This window comes from Phoenix dactylifera, chromosome 15 (genome assembly GCF_009389715.1).
Source record: "Phoenix dactylifera cultivar Barhee BC4 chromosome 15, palm_55x_up_171113_PBpolish2nd_filt_p, whole genome shotgun sequence".
NCBI lineage: Eukaryota > Viridiplantae > Streptophyta > Magnoliopsida > Arecales > Arecaceae > Phoenix > Phoenix dactylifera.
The window spans coordinates 4,236,600-4,254,184 of NC_052406.1; the positions used below are offsets into that span (position 1 = coordinate 4,236,600).

The 17,585-nt window shown below is 49.2% G+C and overlaps 1 protein-coding gene across 1 annotated transcript in view; it reads right to left on the reverse strand.

The window, feature by feature from the left end:
• Window positions 1–758: 758 nt before the first annotated feature.
• Window positions 759–17,585, reverse strand: part of LOC103704272 — a 31,272-nt gene continuing 14,445 nt past the window's right edge. The window contains exons 5-17 of the mRNA XM_039134152.1: window positions 5,890–5,952; window positions 5,672–5,761; window positions 5,376–5,488; window positions 4,818–4,886; window positions 4,561–4,705; window positions 4,292–4,347; window positions 4,104–4,154; window positions 3,936–3,990; window positions 3,617–3,673; window positions 2,312–2,431; window positions 1,667–2,197; window positions 1,384–1,452; window positions 759–1,224 (exon numbers count right to left, since the gene is read on the reverse strand). Of these exons, the coding sequence (XP_038990080.1) occupies window positions 1,667–2,197; window positions 2,312–2,431; window positions 3,617–3,673; window positions 3,936–3,990; window positions 4,104–4,154; window positions 4,292–4,347; window positions 4,561–4,705; window positions 4,818–4,886; window positions 5,376–5,488; window positions 5,672–5,761; window positions 5,890–5,952 (1,350 nt within the window). The 3' untranslated portion in view covers window positions 759–1,224; window positions 1,384–1,452. The remainder of the gene's footprint in view (window positions 1,225–1,383; window positions 1,453–1,666; window positions 2,198–2,311; window positions 2,432–3,616; window positions 3,674–3,935; window positions 3,991–4,103; window positions 4,155–4,291; window positions 4,348–4,560; window positions 4,706–4,817; window positions 4,887–5,375; window positions 5,489–5,671; window positions 5,762–5,889; window positions 5,953–17,585) is intronic.

Genomic DNA, 17,585 nt, shown 5'->3' on the forward strand with positions numbered 1-17,585 from the left:
TTTATATCACTGTCTTTCTTCTGGTAATCTTGCGAACTTCATCCTTCCTAGTTTTACTTCGCATTGTTCCTGGATGTCAATCCTTGTAAATTAGATAACTTTTTTTTGTTTCAGTTTCCCTTTTTTGGCAGTTCCTTTTTAATCAACATGGTAAAAAATGCTTATTTGAAACAAAAAGAGATGACTAAAAATTTTAGCTCTGAAGCAGCAACTTTTGATGGCCTGGAAGGAGATGGAGCAAGGAACCATATTTTTGAACAGATGACATCATCAGCCAAGGTTGGTGTCGATATGTATACCAATCCATATAGCAAATCGACAAAGTTAGCAACGAAGGCTTGCAGGAGAGCCACTATTATTATTTGATTTCGTGTTTTTATGTTTGTTTGCGTTCGGTTGTGGAGCAAAACAGGAATAATGCCTGGGATACGCTTTATTGCTGCCGAACAGGTTTAATTTTCCTGGAATGCCAGGAGGTCTGTATTGACAAGCAGTACTCTTCAAGGAGAATAACAGGGTACGAAGAGACGTATGCAGTATTTCGAAAAAAACAAAGGTACTTAGTATTTATAGAGGATGATTTCATTTTCTAGATGGCTGTTAGTTTGCCTTAGTAATTTATAAAGGATGACTTGAATAGATTTAGAGTGCGATAGATGTGAGTTCCTGAGCAGGTTCATCACCCATTTTTGCCTTCTGTTTTTTGGTAGAGCATTTTTCGGTAAGAGAATACATTTTTTGTATTTTTTTGGACGAGGCAAAAGAAATGGGCAGAGCTAGCAGTCTTTCTTGCCGAAAACTTGCACTTCAAAATAAAAGAGCCACATAACATTTCAGGATCCACATAAAACAGCTATATATATATATACTATGTGTGGACAGACAAATTTTTCTTAGTGTACTGGGGGAAAAACCAGATTATTACTGCAACAACATACTCTAATGACTGCCAACTTCGAAAACCTAGCAGGCTAGCGCTGATACTCAGCATAGTCAGGATGGCGTACAATATCTTGTTACTCACAAGAATGAGTATGAAGTCCTTCCATAAGAACTGAACAGTACTGGTGCTCCATTTCCTTGTTAGCAAGTTATTGTCAAGAAAGTCAACTAAACAGCTTCTTGAGAAAAGTAATCCCCTGATATACGCACCATGATCATTTTGGCACTGGTCCGCTAATCAAGAAGATTAAAGAGGACTCAACTTTGGATCGGAGAAAAATCCTGTCAAAAAAGGAAGCATCAGATTGGAAGCCATGAATAAGGCCTGTGCTTGTGGAAGAAAACTCTCTAAGTCAAACTATTGAAACATAAAGCAAGTATTCAATAATCTAAAGGTGACCTCTCGACGCCCTTGAGCCATAAGAAAAGAATAACCATTACCAGGCTATAGGCTTTGTGACACCAAGTTGCAACGAGTCTGTGGAAGTTTTCATAAGATCTTTGATACAGCTGCAAGTTTAATGTTCTTTGTCAAACACCATAACAAGATCCAGAAAAATTTTAATTGCAGCTCATGCCTTGAAATAAGAAGTAATATGTTTGTTTTTCTGGTGATTTATTGAATTAACAGAATAAATTTTCATAAGAGACTGGGTTACAACAATTCTCTTCATGTAATATTATTTCAGGCATGGAAGACAAGCACAAAGTTTCAACAACGCACCTATTGTTCAGCTGCTTTCTCACCATCCGCAGCGTAAGGTCTCCATTTCCTATCATAAGGTCCAATTTTCTCTTGTGGAGATGGTTTCTGTGTATTCAACTTCTCATCAATGAGGTTCAGTAACTCTTGCAAGCCAATTCCCATCACCGCAGAAGTTTGCACACAGTTGGGATTCTTGGATTCATTACGTATTGCAGGACCTGTCATTTTCCAGTCTACTGGCGACTCGGCCTCTTGTTCATCAAGATCTTGCAGACCCTCTTCTGCTGACAGCTCAGAAGCCATGTCATCTTCGTCTATGGGCTCATCAGATAACTCAGGTGTCATATCATCAACATTTTCCTGATTCTCTTCCTGTGACAACTCAGAGACCATGTCATCCTCATTTATAGGCTCACCAGATGGCAACTCAGATGCCATATCATTCTCTGCTTCTGAAAATTCCCCATCTTCTTGCTCTTCACCTTCCCCTAGACAATCATCTTGGCCTAGAAATTCACCAGCTCCAATGTTCTTGTCCACAAGATCAATCTGACCAAGTTTCAAAATTCAGCAGATATCATATCTTAACCAAGAATATGAGTACCTATTTTTCATTACAAGAGGTTTTTAACATCTGTGACCAACAATGTGTAAAGAAAGTACTTTGTTCCAAACTTCAATCATATTCTGAATCTTTTCCTCTGACACTCCAATCTGTTGCAGTACTTGCAGTACGGTTAAGCGCTGCTCATCAAGATCAGGTGCACTGGAGTCTAAAACGTGCTGTACACACACCCAAAAATAACTGTTAAGATATTCTTGTCCTCAATCATGGCAACATCTATTGATTTTACCGAAGAAAATAAGAGGACATGGGTATAGAACTGCAATAAGCTTCTACTATTTCCTGCAGATAATCTAGCTCACTAGTTCACCAACTATGCTCAACAGCCATCAGAGGACAATGCCCCTGAGGCATAATCAACAATTTATTACAAGAATAAATAGCAAAAGCTAACATATAGTCAAGATATTAGAAAATAAATTAACATGTGCAATTATCAGAGAATATGCACATATCGATCTGCTTTCAATTATTTCTAGACTTGTATATGCAAGTATGCATTTACCAAATGAACATATGACCACACCAGTAAGTGAAGAAGTAGGTCTTTAGGAGCCATTTGTATGCACAGACTGGATATTGTCATTGCCATCACATCGCCTCCCTAAACCTTATGCTGTAAATCTTAACAGCAACCCAGATAAGATACATCCTCTGGAATGTAAATGCTCAAGCATGCAATAACGTGCTTGCTTACATTACCTGCACACAAACATGTGTGTAGGTGACTCTCTAAAGAGTAGGATAAAGATGCGATGTAGATTGTGTAGATCTGTTATATCTTGATTATACTCCTGAGCAAGTGTACTAAATTATACTCTCAAGTGGCCAACTTGCACTGTTCAATTCAACTAATGCTCCCAGAAAACTGAATTTCAATTCTTGTGCTGGATATACAAAAAACTTTGAAAGTAAATAACAAGCAATTCAATAAATGGCATGTTTTAAACCAAAAAGAGAAAATGAAGCTGATGACAATCCAGAGATCTATGACTTTGAGAGGACGGTTGTTCTAACCATAAAGATTTCTTGCTTCTCAGCAATCCAGAAGATCATTTCGGTAACTAATCTGTATCAGGCATATGCAGCCACGATGAGAGCATTGTCTAGTTGCATGTATATACATGCTTAAATAAAACTATATCTACCTAAGTATCTGCAGTTTTGCCAATTAAATAAACAACATGCCTACCTCTGCATATGCATTCTTGGCTATTAAACAAACACCTCATTCCAGGACTGTAGAAAATCTATGTACCCATTCCTTGTAACAGTTCTCACACTTGTTTTTCATTCAACTTTTTGTTTAGGGGAGCTTAAACTTAAAGAGAAACATTCCATACCACTAACAAGTCTGCCTCGACCACTTCTTCCAGAGTTGCATGAAAGGCTTCAACCAACTAGAGGAAAAAGGGAAAAAGTTATACATCTAAAAAACAATGAGCAGTCCAAGGCATAGATAAGAGTAGTGGCCCAGTACAGGAGGCTCCCGCCACTAAAGGGTTTGGGGAGGGTCAAATGCATGCAGCCTTATCCTGCATTTGGAGAGGCTGTTTCTATGTTTTAAACCTTGTGACACCAAGGTTATAATGGAGTAACCTTACCATTACACCAAGGCTCACCCTCAAGTCCAAGGCATAGATGATGTTGCAAATATATTACCTGTACAGGCAAATCTGAGATAAAGCCTACAGTGTCACTAAGAAGTGCCTTCTTCCTGCATAGCAATATAAGTACAAATTTTTAGATCCCACAATAACAATACAAGTCCATGGAGTAAACTTCTACACAGGAGTAAACAATAGCAAGCATGGCTTGTCTTAGCATTACCCTGATGGAAGTATTACACTTCTTAATCGAGGATCCACTGTCGCAAATAATCTGAATAGAATAAGAGCACAAGCACCCATGCAAGAATAATCAGTTACGAACTAAAAAGAAACATTGATACCAAAAGGAACAAAAGTTCACATCAACATGAAGGTTTATAGAGAAAATGTTTGTTGTGGTAGAAATACCGATCATCACTGTACAGATCACTTTCCGAAAGAGCACCGACTAAGGTGGATTTACCCTGCAGCACATATATTATAGTAAGTGCCTTTGAAGTAGCTTTGTAATCAAAGATGCCTCGAAAATTTTGCACCACAACAAGAAATCAAGTGCATTTTAATAATATTTTTCCACAAGATCAAAAGAAAGAGAAACTAAACTTAGCAGCACATAGCATTGTTTTAGATACATGTAAGTTCTATTGATAGCAAAGTTCTATTGTAAAACCACTTACAGCATTTGTATATCCAACAACAGCAACAGTTTCTAGGCCCCGACCATATGAACTCCCATGCCTTTTCCGAGCAGAACGTTGCAAAGCTCGAGTTCGTCGAACCTCTTCAATTTGAGATAGTAGATGATTTTGTTTTTCTTGAATTCTAAAATTATCAGACAGAACATAATTCTCCTAATAAAATTCTGAATATGACAATACTGACACAACAAAACAAAGCGTAAAACACCTCATTTGTCAATGAATATGAAATGTACCTCCGACGTTGAAGGTGAAGTTCAGTTTCTCCAGCACCACTTATGAAACCACGTCCCCCACTTCCTCTCCTGCAGAAACAATCGGCATTAAAAGATATCAATTAGAAAGCTCTTTTTTAATAAACAAATACAGATGATTGGAGCTACATTCTAAGATTAATTCTTTTCATAGAAGAGTGGAGGAAAAAAATCTCTCCCATGTCTTAAAATACATGTCTGGGAATCCTTGAACCAATTTAATCATTTGTAAGCAGTTCTTCCACACACATTAATTATTCAGAAGAAGTTCTGGTGCGTAGCCAAATGTTGATGGTTTTTCAGGTTCTATCTACATAAAATATCCATGATCCCCAAGTACATCACACCAATAAGATGCTTTTACTCATCAAAGTGTAGAACTATTTGGTTCTATGCATTGTCTTCCATGAAATGAGTTGGTTAAATGTATGTTGTGCTGATAACTATCAAAACATGCTCCATTTCTCTGTTTATCTCGGCATCTTCAATACAAAAAGCACAATTCCATTTCTACTTAGAAGCTAAGTGTGCTAGACATACCCTCGGGCACTAACAACTTCGGCTTCTCCACTTGCTCCGAAAACAAGCCGTCCGCCAGGACCTCTAACACGTACAAGCCTTGTCTTCATGTACATGAGAGCTGCTAACTCAGACTATGAAATAAAATAACACCAAAATGACCACGGGTTACTTTTCATCTATAACACAATTGGAATATCCAGTAGAGAATCATATTTCACACATACGTACAAGTTAAGCAAACAATCTAGTCATTGAAAATCTAAACATTGATAGTGGGATGCAAAGAAACAATGCAGTCATAGACAGAGTAGTACCTGTAGTTTTGCTTCCTTTGTTTCAGCATGAGCATTGAATATCTGTATTATAAGGCCAACACGATCTAAAACCGGCTTTTTCCAAGCAAACTGTCATCAAAGTTAAGATAAGAGCAGTATAGTTGGTCTTCTATTTAAAAGATGCAAATAATATAATCAATCTAATTTCAAAAATTCCCCAGTACAAGACAGGCAAAATAAGTGTGCGTATTACTTGCCTCCAAATTTCGCTGCTGAATCCCAGAAAGAATTGCATTAACAAAAATTGCATCTATTTCATTCTATCAAAACCAGAAAGATAAAGTGTCAATTTTTTTTATAAAAAAAAGGGTGCTCATACATAATGAAAAGATTTTGCATCCCTTCTCTAGAAAGTGATGGACAAGGTCTGCATGAATTTACTAATTTTAAAAAAGGTATGCATGAATAACGTTAGATTCATTTCCATGGGGCTTTCAGCAACTATTGGAAAAGTTCAAAAATGTAGCATTTGTAAAGTAAAAAAACTAGGTGAATAAGAAAGTACCTCTGACTCCAATGCTTTTAGTTGGCATTTGATATTTTCAACAGTCCCTGGTCCAAAATATGTGTCTGCAACAAGCACAATAAAGATCCCCTCAATTTAATCATGCCAAAATGATTGTCTTGAAAAAATAAATATATGGCCAATGCCAATGTATTTTCAATAGAAATTTCCATAAAATGATAGTAGCCATTGCGTTCAGCAATGACCCAACTATATCAATATCAAGGAGCATGCCATCCTCAAACTATATCCTAATGATTCCCGGAATTTATCAGTACAAACAAGTTGTTTATATACAAAACATAATTTTGTAGAAACCCAACTCCTGAAGTAACTTGAAAAAGCAAATATACCAAGCAAGAACATACAACTAAAATTAATATCAAATTGAACTACAGTAATGCTCTCTACTTGTTGTTTTGGTTTTTGGGTGTTTTCTTTTTTCCAGATTATTAAGTATAATGTCCATGTTGTTTTAATTCATAAGACCATTAAAAGTATCCATGCGCAATGTAATTTTGATGATTATCCACCTTTTATATCAAAAGAAAAAAAAGTATCCATGCACAAAGCTTTCATAATTCACCAAATTGCCTTATAGTCAGTTTTCCCCCCAATCAAGTTCCATTGTACGTTCTATTTATTTCTTTATCTGATCCAGCTATCTACTACCATCTTGGATCACCCATAGTATAAACCCTTTCCTCGTATCATACGTTACATCAAGAAGTCGACCTGCACCTTCTACTATTTTTATTCTAAAATCAATCTACGAGGTGAAGACCCATATAGCTGCACTTTACTTCAGCTCCTAAAATTTAATCACATCTAAAATTATCAACACTCTCAGTGTAAGAAATTCCCATTAATTCTGAAGGATACAACGCAACCATATAAGATTCCTCCGGATTGTCTGAACCACGATTTCCAAAGCATTTTACCCACATCGTAGGATTTGATATCGCAAAATTGTTTGATGCTCGAAATGTATCTTTCATTTCAACTCTTTTCAAGGTAATTGCCGTTACTCCGAAAAAACTGTTCCAATAAAATTAAAATTGATAAAAATGAGAGCTTTAATAAGAAAAAGAGAGGAGAAGCCAACCTGCGTGTGCCCTGAGTCCCCTGGCACCCGGGTTCTGCACGACGAGATGCGGCGGCAGTTCCTTGGACTCGAAATCCTCCGCGTAGAACCCATCCCGCGGCTCCTCGAGGGAGTTGGCGAGGTTGAGAGCCTCCGAGAGCTTCCACTGGAGGACGGAGTCCGGGCGGAGGCGGGGCTGGACCACGAACAGCCTCGGCGGCCGCGTGGGGTCCCTCTCGAAGTGACATGAATGCCCCCAAGAAGCCGCACAATCGCCGACCCTGAACAGCCGAAGTCGGCGTCCGACCTCGGAACGCCCGACCCCAAGACATCCGACCTCGAGACTTCCGACCTAGGAAAATCTTGATGCTCAAGGTCTACCCTTGTCAGCCACCTACTACGGCCGTACTCCTCCGAGGTCCAACTGAGGACCATACCCTGCCACTGCTTCAGCATTTATTGCGCATGGCCACTGTAAACCTCCAGTTCACTCAACAATCGATGCGGATCTCCGGCTTACTCCACAATTAATACGGATCTCCGGCTTACTCCACATTTAATGCGTATGGCTCCTGTCATCTACGGACTCTCAACTCTCCACGGCAAGTTAGCCCAGCAGAGTCTGGTCAATCCTGATAAGTCTCTGATCTCGGCCGTACCTCCGACACTAATGCAATAATTCGCCTGGTAGCGTACCGGTTCGGGTCGTACGACGCCCTCACCGCCGACATCAGCACAATGATTCGCCTGACCGTGCGCCGACCTGAGCCACATGCCGAGCCATGCTATGGCCTCGCCCTGTTACATCACAGGTAAACCGACCCCCACCTATAAAAGGGAGCCTTAGCTTCTCAGGAAGGGGGGTTGGGAAATTCCGTGCCCTACAAACACTGTTCATCTCCTCCTTACACTATTTGCCCCCTCCCTGACTTGAGCGTCGGAGGGCCGGCGCCGGAAAACCCGGCCACCGGTTTGTCTGCAGGCACACAGACGGAGGACGCCGCCCGCTGACGGATCGCTGCCCCGCCGTGAGGACCTCCTGCTCCCTCTCCCCGGCCACCCCAAACGGAGGACGCCGCCCGCCGACTGGTCGCCGCCCCGCCGTGGTGACTCGCCGCTCCCTCTCCTCGACCGAAGATTGCCCCCGGGTCCAATTTCCAGCAATAGTTGGCGCTAGAGGAAGGGTCCGAGTAGCAGTCATGAAGTTGAGAAGTAAGGGAGCCTCCAACGTCTCCCGGCGTCCCCCGCAAAGTCCTGGACGCTCCGTCCAGAATTCTCCAACTCCGGCTGACCCAGTTCCTCAAGTCCAGCCGGAACAGTTCAATGTCTTAGTACAGCAAGTCCAGGCCCTGGCCGCCGCCGTTCAGGGCCTGCGACGTGAGGAAGCTTTACCAATGCTTCCCCCGCGGGCCCAGGTCCCGCCGGAATTTCTTCCCAACGGCCCGATTTTCCCCGGCCAGAATCTACATGGCTCCTCCAGAGCCAATACCGAAGAACGGACTTCCCCCCAGAGAGAGCTACCGGGGGAAGATCTCAACAGAAGACTCCAGCCTTCTGAGGTTGAGTCAGCCCCGGACCGCCGTGAGCCGGTGCAAACCACGGCAACAATTCCGCGGGCGGGGGAGCTCGACCAAAAAGTTGAGCATCTGGAGCGCCAGATTGCGGCGCTCCACAGCAAGAAGGCGAGGCAAGAGGGAGACTTTGAGTTCACTACCAAGTCCCCCTTTTTCTGCCAGATCGAGGATGAGCCGGTTCCCGCGAGGTTCAAAATGCCTCAGGTGGAGCCCTACAGCGGAATCACCGACCCTCTCGACCACTTGGAGAGCTATCGGGCCCTCATGGCCCTACAAGGGTCCTCGGAGGCCATACTTTGCAAGGCCTTCCCAGCAACCCTCCGAGAGACCGCTCGGCTTTGGTTTTCTGGACTGAAGCCGAACACGGTGTCCTCTTTTGAGCAACTCGGCAGGCAGTTCGCCACCAACTTTGCTGCCAGCCGGCGCCAGCGACGGACGTCAGACTCCCTCCTCGACATCAAACAGAAAGAGGGAGAGTCCCTCAAGGAGTACCTGGACCGCTTCACCGCCGCCACGTGGGAGGTTCGCGAGCTAGACCAGTCGATAGCCATGTCGGCTCTGAAGACTGGGGTTCGCTCCTACCGATTCCTCTTCTCTATCGAGAAGAGTTTCCCGGCCGACTTCACTGAGATGTTGGCCCGGGCCCGGAAGTATGCCAAGGCCGAGGAGGCAGTCGCCTCTAGGCGGGGAGCAATTGAGCCCGCCTCAAAGAAGCAGAAGAAACGCCGCGAGGAGCGCGGCCGACAGAGGAGCCGATCCCCCCGCCATGAAAAGAATCTCCCCCGATTAAGGAGCCCGCCCCGTCAGCAGGGACGACCTCAGCAGAGGACACCTCCCCGACCGAGGTCCCCGCTACGGCCTCGGACGTACCTAGGGAGGTACGAGAACTACACACCCATCAATGCTCCCTGGGCCGAGATCCTGATGGAAATCGAGGGTCGGGACTTTTTCCGACCCCCGCCTCCTATGCGAGACACGGGAATTCCCCGTAATCCTAGAAAGTATTGTCGCTTCCACCGAGACCGTGGGCACGACACGGAGGACTGCTTCCAGCTCAGGGACGAGATAGAAGCGCTCATCCGTCGGGGAGTACTCAACCGGTTCGTGAGGAACCGACGTGAAGAAAGGAGGCCGGCGGAGAATACCATACCGTCTGAAAATCCGGACGACAACAGGCCCATTGCCGGCACCATCAACATGATTGGGAGGGCCTCGGCAGGAACGGCCGCCCAGGGAGCACCCCCGAAGCGCCTACGCACTGATGAAGTCATCTCGTTCTCGGACGAGGACTTAGAAGGGGTTGAGACCCCTCACGATGACGCTGTGGTCATCTCAATGATTGTAAATAGGTTTGATGTAAAGCGTGTCCTAGTTGACAATGAAAGCTCAGCCAACATTTTGTATTATCATGCCTACCAAAAAATAGGGTTGACAGAAGGACATCTCCGGAGAATCAACGCCCCGCTGGTCGGGTTCACCGGAGATTCGGTCCCGGTTGAAGGTGAGGCCAGCTTCCTTGTCATAGTTGGCCTCGCTCCCCGAGAGAGCACTGTGAGGACGGACTTCCTGGTGGTCCGTCTGCCCTCGGTCTACAACGCCATCCTTGGGCGGCCAGGGCTAAACGCCCTTCGAGCCGTGGTTTCAACCCACAATCTGCTCATGCAGTTCCCCACCGGCCAAGGAGTAGGCGAGGTCCGCGGAGACCAGCTGGTCGCCAAGCAATGCTACACGGCGGCCCACGGAGTAAAGCAACCGACCGAGGCGACAATTCAGCCAACGGGCCCCTCATTGCCCATAGAAACCCTCGATGCGAGGGACACCCTCTGGAAGAAGCAAGTAGAGCCCGGTGAGCTTCTTATTCAAGTTCCACTACAACAAAATCTCCCCGAGCTAACTGTGCAGGTCGGCTCCGGCCTGAGCGCCCGCGAGAGGGATCGCCTCGTCAGCTTCCTGCGGGACAATGCTGACGTCTTCGCCTGGTCGCCCGCGGACGTGCCGGGAATTGACCCCGAGGTCATGGTCCACCGACTCCAGGTGAAACCAACTAGCAGGCCTGTAAAGCAGAAGAAAAGAGGCTCCGCCCCGGAACGGCAACGAGCTGCGGCCGAGGAGGTGGACAAACTCCTCGGAGCCGGCTTCATCCGGGAGGTCTCCTACCCGGACTGGCTCGCCAACGTAGTCCTCGTCAAGAAGGCCAACGGGAAATGGCGCATGTGTGTGGACTACACCGACTTGAACAAGGCTTGCCCAAAAGACAGCTTCCCCCTCCCAAGCATCGACCAGCTCGTCGACTCCACTTCAGGGCATCAACTGCTAACTTTTATAGACGCCTTTTCAGGGTATAATCAAATCCGAATGGCGCCGGAAGATGAGGAGAAGACGGCTTTCATCACCGACAAGGGCACCTACTGCTACAAGGTGATGCCCTTCGGCCTGAAGAATGCTGGAGCCACCTATCAGAGGCTGGTCAGCCAAATTTTCAAAGATCAGATCGGCCGAAATATGGAAGTCTACGTGGACGACATGCTGGTAAAAAGCCGAGCGGCGGAACACCACATAGCCGATCTCAACGAGACATTCACCAAGCTCAGGAGATACCAAATGAAGCTCAACCCGGCGAAGTGTGCGTTCGGGGTCACCTCGGGCAAGTTCCTAGGTTTCATAGTGACCCAGCGCGGAATTGAAGCCAACCCGGAGAAAATCCGGGCACTGCAAGAGATGTCGCCTCCGAAGACAGTTAAGGAGGTGCAGCGGCTCGCAGGGCGAGTCGCCGCCTTGGGAAGGTTCGTCTCTCGGTCAGCCGAGCGCTGCCTCCCTTTCTTCAAGAGCCTCAAACGGCCGAAAGACTTCCGGTGGTCAGAAGAATGCCAGCGAGCCTTTGAAGAGCTCCGGAGCCTTCTGGCCTCTCCCCCGCTGCTCACCAAGCCCCAGAAGGGCGAGGTCCTTTATTTATACCTGGCCGTCTCCCCAGCTGCAGTGAGCTCAGTCCTCGTCCGGGAAGAGGACAAGCTCCAAAAGCCGGTCTATTACACCAGCCGGGTTCTCAGGGATGCTGAGACCCGATATTCTAAACTTGAGAAGACCATCTTCGCTCTCATCATCTCGGCTCGGAGACTCAGGCCCTACTTCCAAGCCCACACAATAGCTATATTGACCGACCAGCCTATGAAGCAAATATTGCAAAGGTCGGATCGTGCGGGGAGGATCGCCAAATGGGCGGTCGAGCTCGGGAAATTCGACCTCGAATATCGGCCCAGGCCGGCTATCAAGGCCCAGATACTCGCCGACTTCATCGTGGAGTGTACCCTGCCGGACGACCCCGAGTTGCCACCCGTATCCGCGGAGGAAGCCCCGAGGCAGCCATGGGTCCTGCACTCGGACGGGTCTTCAACCTCGGGGGGTAGCGGAGCCGGACTCATTCTCACCAGTCCAGACGGAGTGGTGGCCGAGCAAGCCTTGCGCCTCGAATTCCCGGCCTCGAACAACGAGGCCGAGTATGAGGCTCTCATCGCCGGGCTCAAGCTGGCGAAAGAACTGAAAGTGGAAGATCTGACGGCCTTCAGCGACTCCCAGCTGGTGGTGAACCAGATCCAAGGAGACTTTGAAGCTAAAGAGCCATCCATGCAAAAGTATCTCCAAAAGGTGCGGGAACTCACGTCTGCCCTGAATTCTTTCAATATTCAGTACATTCCCAGGGCGGAAAACTTCAGGACAGACCAGCTGTCCAAATTGGCAACCTCCCGCATGAGCGAGCTTCCCAAGGGAACAACGCTCGAGTATCTTCAGATCTCCAGCACGGAGGAACCCGAGCCCACCATGTGCATCGATTCCGAGCCAAGCTGGATCGATGGGCTCGTCTGCTACCTCCAAGACGGGACCCTACCTCACGACGAGACGGAGGCTCGCCGAATCAAGCGCCAAGCCCCCCGGTATGTCTTGTACGAGAATAGGCTCTATCGACGATCATTTACGTCTCCCCTTCTCAGATGCCTCCGCCCCTCCGAGGCGGACTATGCCCTCCGAGAGGTCCATGAAGGGATCTGCGGGAATCACCTGGGGGGTCGGGCACTGGCCCATAAGGTCCTACGGCAAGGATATTACTGGCCCACACTCCAGAAGGATGCGACGGATTTCGTCCGGAAGTGCGATCGGTGTCAACGAAACGCCAATATCCAGCGCCGACCTTCGGCCCTGCTGACTTCCATCATCGCCCCCTGGCCGTTTGCCCAATGGGGGATCGACGTCCTGGGGCCCTTTCTCTAGCCTCCGGACAAAGAAAGTTCCTGGTCGTCTCCATCGACTACTTCACCAAATGGGTCGAGGCCGAACCTGTCGCCCGGATCACTGAACAAAAGATGCGGGACTTCGTGTGGAAATCCATAATTTGCAGATTCGGACTACCCCATATCCTTATATCCGACAATGGTCGGCAATTCGATAATATCCATTTCAGGAAATTTTGCTCTGAGCTCGGCATTGATCACCGTTTTACCTCGGTTGCCCATCCCCAGACAAACGGGGAGACTGAGGTAACTAACCGTACTATTTTGCAGGGACTCAAGGCTAGGCTTGATCGGTCCAAAGGACAGTGGGTCGAGGACTTGTACAATGTCCTTTGGGCGTACCGGACTACTTTCCGACTGCCCACGGGAGAGACCCCCTTCAACCTAGCATACGGCACTGAAGCCGTCATCCCGCTAGAGATCGGCCTTCCTTCTCCGAGGGTGGAGCACTACGACCCTGACACCAATTCCTCCCAGCTCAGGAGCAATTTGGACCTCGTTGAAGAGACACGAGAGGTCGTCCGGGTTCGTATGGCAAGATACCAACAGCGAACGGCCCAATACTACAACTCCAGAGTCAAGCCCAAGCTTTTCAAAATAGGGGACCTCGTTCTCAGGAGAGCCGAGGCTTCTCAACCGACCGAGCAAGGAAAGCTCGCCCCAAATTGGGAAGGGCCGTATCAAATCGCCCGGGTACAACGACCACGGGCGTACAAATTGAAGTCCCTGGAGGGGACTCTGATCCCGAGAAGCTGGAACTCCGAGAATCTACGAATGTACCACCAATGAAACCCCTAGGGGTTCAAGACAATCAGGACAGTAGACTCAGCTTCCTTTTTGCAAATAATTCTCTCATCTTGATGACTGTAATTCTCTTCTAATAACGGGTCGCCTGTGATCCTCAGATTCTCCGACCAAAATCGGGATGCCTCGAGGCTCGACCGTAGAGTCCCAAACTCCCTCGACCTCGAGAAGTATCGCAGGGCGATGAAACGTCGACTGGCGCAAGATTCCCTCGACTAAGGTCGAGATGCCCCGAGTGTCGACAGTGCGTGCCCAGACCCCTCGACACTTCGGGAAGACGGGGTAGTACCTTCGCGGCCCCCCGTAGCGCCTCCTCGACTAAGGTCGGGATGCCCCGAGGGTCGACCGTAGAGAACCAGACTCCCTCGACCTCGGAAAGCATCGCAGGTCGGTAGAGCGCGCCCAGACCCACCGACCTGACGAACGATTCCTCGACTAAGGTTGAGATGCCCCGAGTGTCGACAGTGCGTGCCTAGACCCCTCGACACTTCGGGAAGACGGGGTAGTACCTTCGCGGCCCTCCGTGGCGCTCAACACCAACAACGGGGTAGTACCTTCGCGGCCCCCCGTAGCGCCTCCTCGACTAAGGTCGGGATGCCCCGAGGGTCGACCGTAGAGAACCAGACTCCCTCGACCTCGGGAAGCGTCGCAGGTCGGTAGAGCGTGCCCAGACCCACCGGCCTGACGAACGATTCCTCGACTAAGGTCGGGATGCCCCGAGGGTCGACTGTAGAGAACCAGACTCCCTCGACCTCGGGAAGCGTCGCAGGTCGGTAGGGCGTGCCCAGACCCACCGACCTGACGAACGATTCCTCGACTAAGGTCGGGATGCCCCGAGGGTCGACCGTAGAGAACCAGACTCCCTCGACCTCGGAAAGCGTCGCAGGTCGGTAGAGCGTGCCCAGACCCACCGACCTGACGAACGATCCCTCGACTAAGGTCGGGATGCCCCGAGGGTCGACCGTAGAGAACCAGACTCCCTCGACCTCGGGAAGCGTCGCAGGTCGGTAGAGCGTGCCCAGACCCACCGACCTGACGAACGATCCCTCGACTAAGGTCGGGATGCCCTGAGGGTCGACCGTAGAGTCCCAAACTCCCTCGACCTCGAGACGAAGCCATGAGGGGTGGAAAGGGTGGTTCCACCCGGGGCGCCACAAAGTGGACCCCCGAGAGCGGTCGACGATCCCCGATCCCCGGAGCAGACAATACTTTCTGAAGCAGAGCTCTGCCACTGAGCTAGCGCGCATCCTACTTCGGTAGAGCGCCCACAGACCCGCCGACCTGACGCAAGATCCCTCGACCAAGGTTGGGGCGCCCCGAGGTCCGACCATAGGGTCTCAAGCTCCCTCGACCTCGAAAAGAGCTACAAATCAATAAAGCCTCCCCGGATCCTCTCAACTTCGGCGGGTGCCGTCGGGTCCGTAAGAAGCCCGAGCCCCCCTCTTACAAGCCAAAAATGACTCCGGAGGTTGACGAGGAAGGGAAGTAACCTACTTCGCCATGTGAAGCACGACTCTGAGAATGCAAGAGGTACATCTAACTCGACGCCCTCCTTGTCAAATTTTATCTACATACTGCTAATCATCCAACGTTGGAGTCCTATCTCGCCCCAAAGTCGGGCTACTCCAATGGATCGGCTTAAGACCGATCTCCTAACTACATTATGCATGCTCCGTTCGACAAGTCTCCACTCGTCAAGTCTCAACTGGTACAAAGTCTTCATAAATTAGGGCCCAACTCGGCCCCCATACATAGACTCCGACGTCTAGCTGAGAAAGTGGTCCCGGCCGCGAGTGTACCAGCCGAACACAGATACTAAGGCGATCTTTAGAGATTCTAGCCTTACTCACCGAAACCTCGGTAAATTCCGAGAACGATAACCATGGAAACCTTCGGCGATAATTCGACTATTAGCCCGCGCTCCCTACAAAGGACCCGGAAGTCAAGTTCGGAAACCCGACTGGACTCCCCGAATAGCGGCACGAACAGACCTAGCCCGATCCTACTCGAAGGGCTAAGGCCCGACCTCAATGCCTTGGGATTTCCCTAAAGGCCGAACGTAACGACTTTCGCAATTCTAAGATCCGAGTTATAGGACTTAGAAAAATTTTCTGGAAACCTAAGCTCGGAGCTCCCTTTGCTCGGAATGACTAAGATCTGAGAAGGCCAAGGTATAACTCAGGAAAAAGGGCAACTTCGTTAAGTAGCCCGAAAACTAAAATGCAAAGTTAGAGGTCGTCGAGGCGGTTAGCTAAGGCTCTAGCCTCATTCACAACGAGAAAGGGAAAGACGAGCACGGAATGACAAAAGTATTTTTTCATTGACAAAGGGCCGGAAGGCCAATTACAAAATTGGAGGTTGGCCATTCAAGAGCCGACCCCGGATACAGTGAAAAAGAAGAAATACGCCAAGTCTTAAGCGGTGGCAGCAACATCCGCGGGGTCGTCCACGGTGATGGCCTCGGGACCTTCAGCCGGCACAGGCTCGGGGTCTTCTCCAACTGGCTTAGCACTTCCCAGATCATGCCATCCCCCTTCCCGTTTCAAGTCAGCACCTTTCTCCCTGACTTGTTTTGCCCACGCTTCTTTAGCATCTCTATCAGGGAAGGATCCATCTTCTCCACCTGTGCCTCCACAATCTCGTCCGCTGACATGAAAAAATGCACCAAGCCTTAAGCGGCGGCAGCTACATCCGGGGGATCGTCTGGCACTGTGATGACCTCGGGATCTTCAGCCGGCACAGGCTCGGGATCGGGGGCAGGGGCCTCGGGTGCCGCCTCCGGGACGTCGTCCGTCTCGGCCGCCGGTGCCGCCTCCGGGACGCCGTCCGTCTCGGCCGCCCTCGTCGAAGGCTTGGCGGGGTCTTGTTCGTACAATCCTGCCTCGGATGTCAAAATGGCAGGAAGGTCTTCCGTGTCGGACCCATAGCCCAAGTTCATCCTCGGACGGACCGTCGAGAGGTCGTACTGGGGGCAGTACCGGGCCATCTGTAGCCGGAAGTTCTCGAAACCCCGGAGAAACCCATCGACTGTCTCCTCCTCCAACATGTCGCGGAACTCCTGCGACCCCTTGAAGAGCTCCACGGCATGATCAGCTCGCTCAAGTGCCCTCCTCTCTCGGGCCTCGAGCTGCTCGATTCGGAGGCGAGAAACCCCGTCCTCATACTTGAGGCCCGCAACCTCGGATTGGACCTCCCCCAAGTGCGCCTCCGAGTCGCGCAAGGCCGACCTGGTTAGGGCGTGAGCAGCCTTCTCCTCCTTGAGCCCCTCCGCCATAGCGAGGCGCTCGGCCTCGGTGGCCGCCCTCCGAGCGTCGGCCTCGGCCAGTGCCGCCTCCAGCTCGACGACCCTTTTCTTGGCCGGCTCCAACTCCCGGCTGACCCGCCGGGTCTCTTCCTGACATCCCTGGGCGATGAACACCAGGGTGTCGAGCTCGTGAATATGCTATAAAGAAAGAGACAAAATGGTCGTGAGTTGAAAAACATACAAATTCACTAGTTACTTTAAGGAGATTAAGAAGGAAACTTACCCGGGCGGTGTTGCAGTAAGCACTGTCAGCGACCACCTCCAGCGGAATGTTCCGAAACTCGGCCCGGTCCGCTGGAAGCATCGCACGCCGAAACACGGAGCGTGCGACCTCGGCGT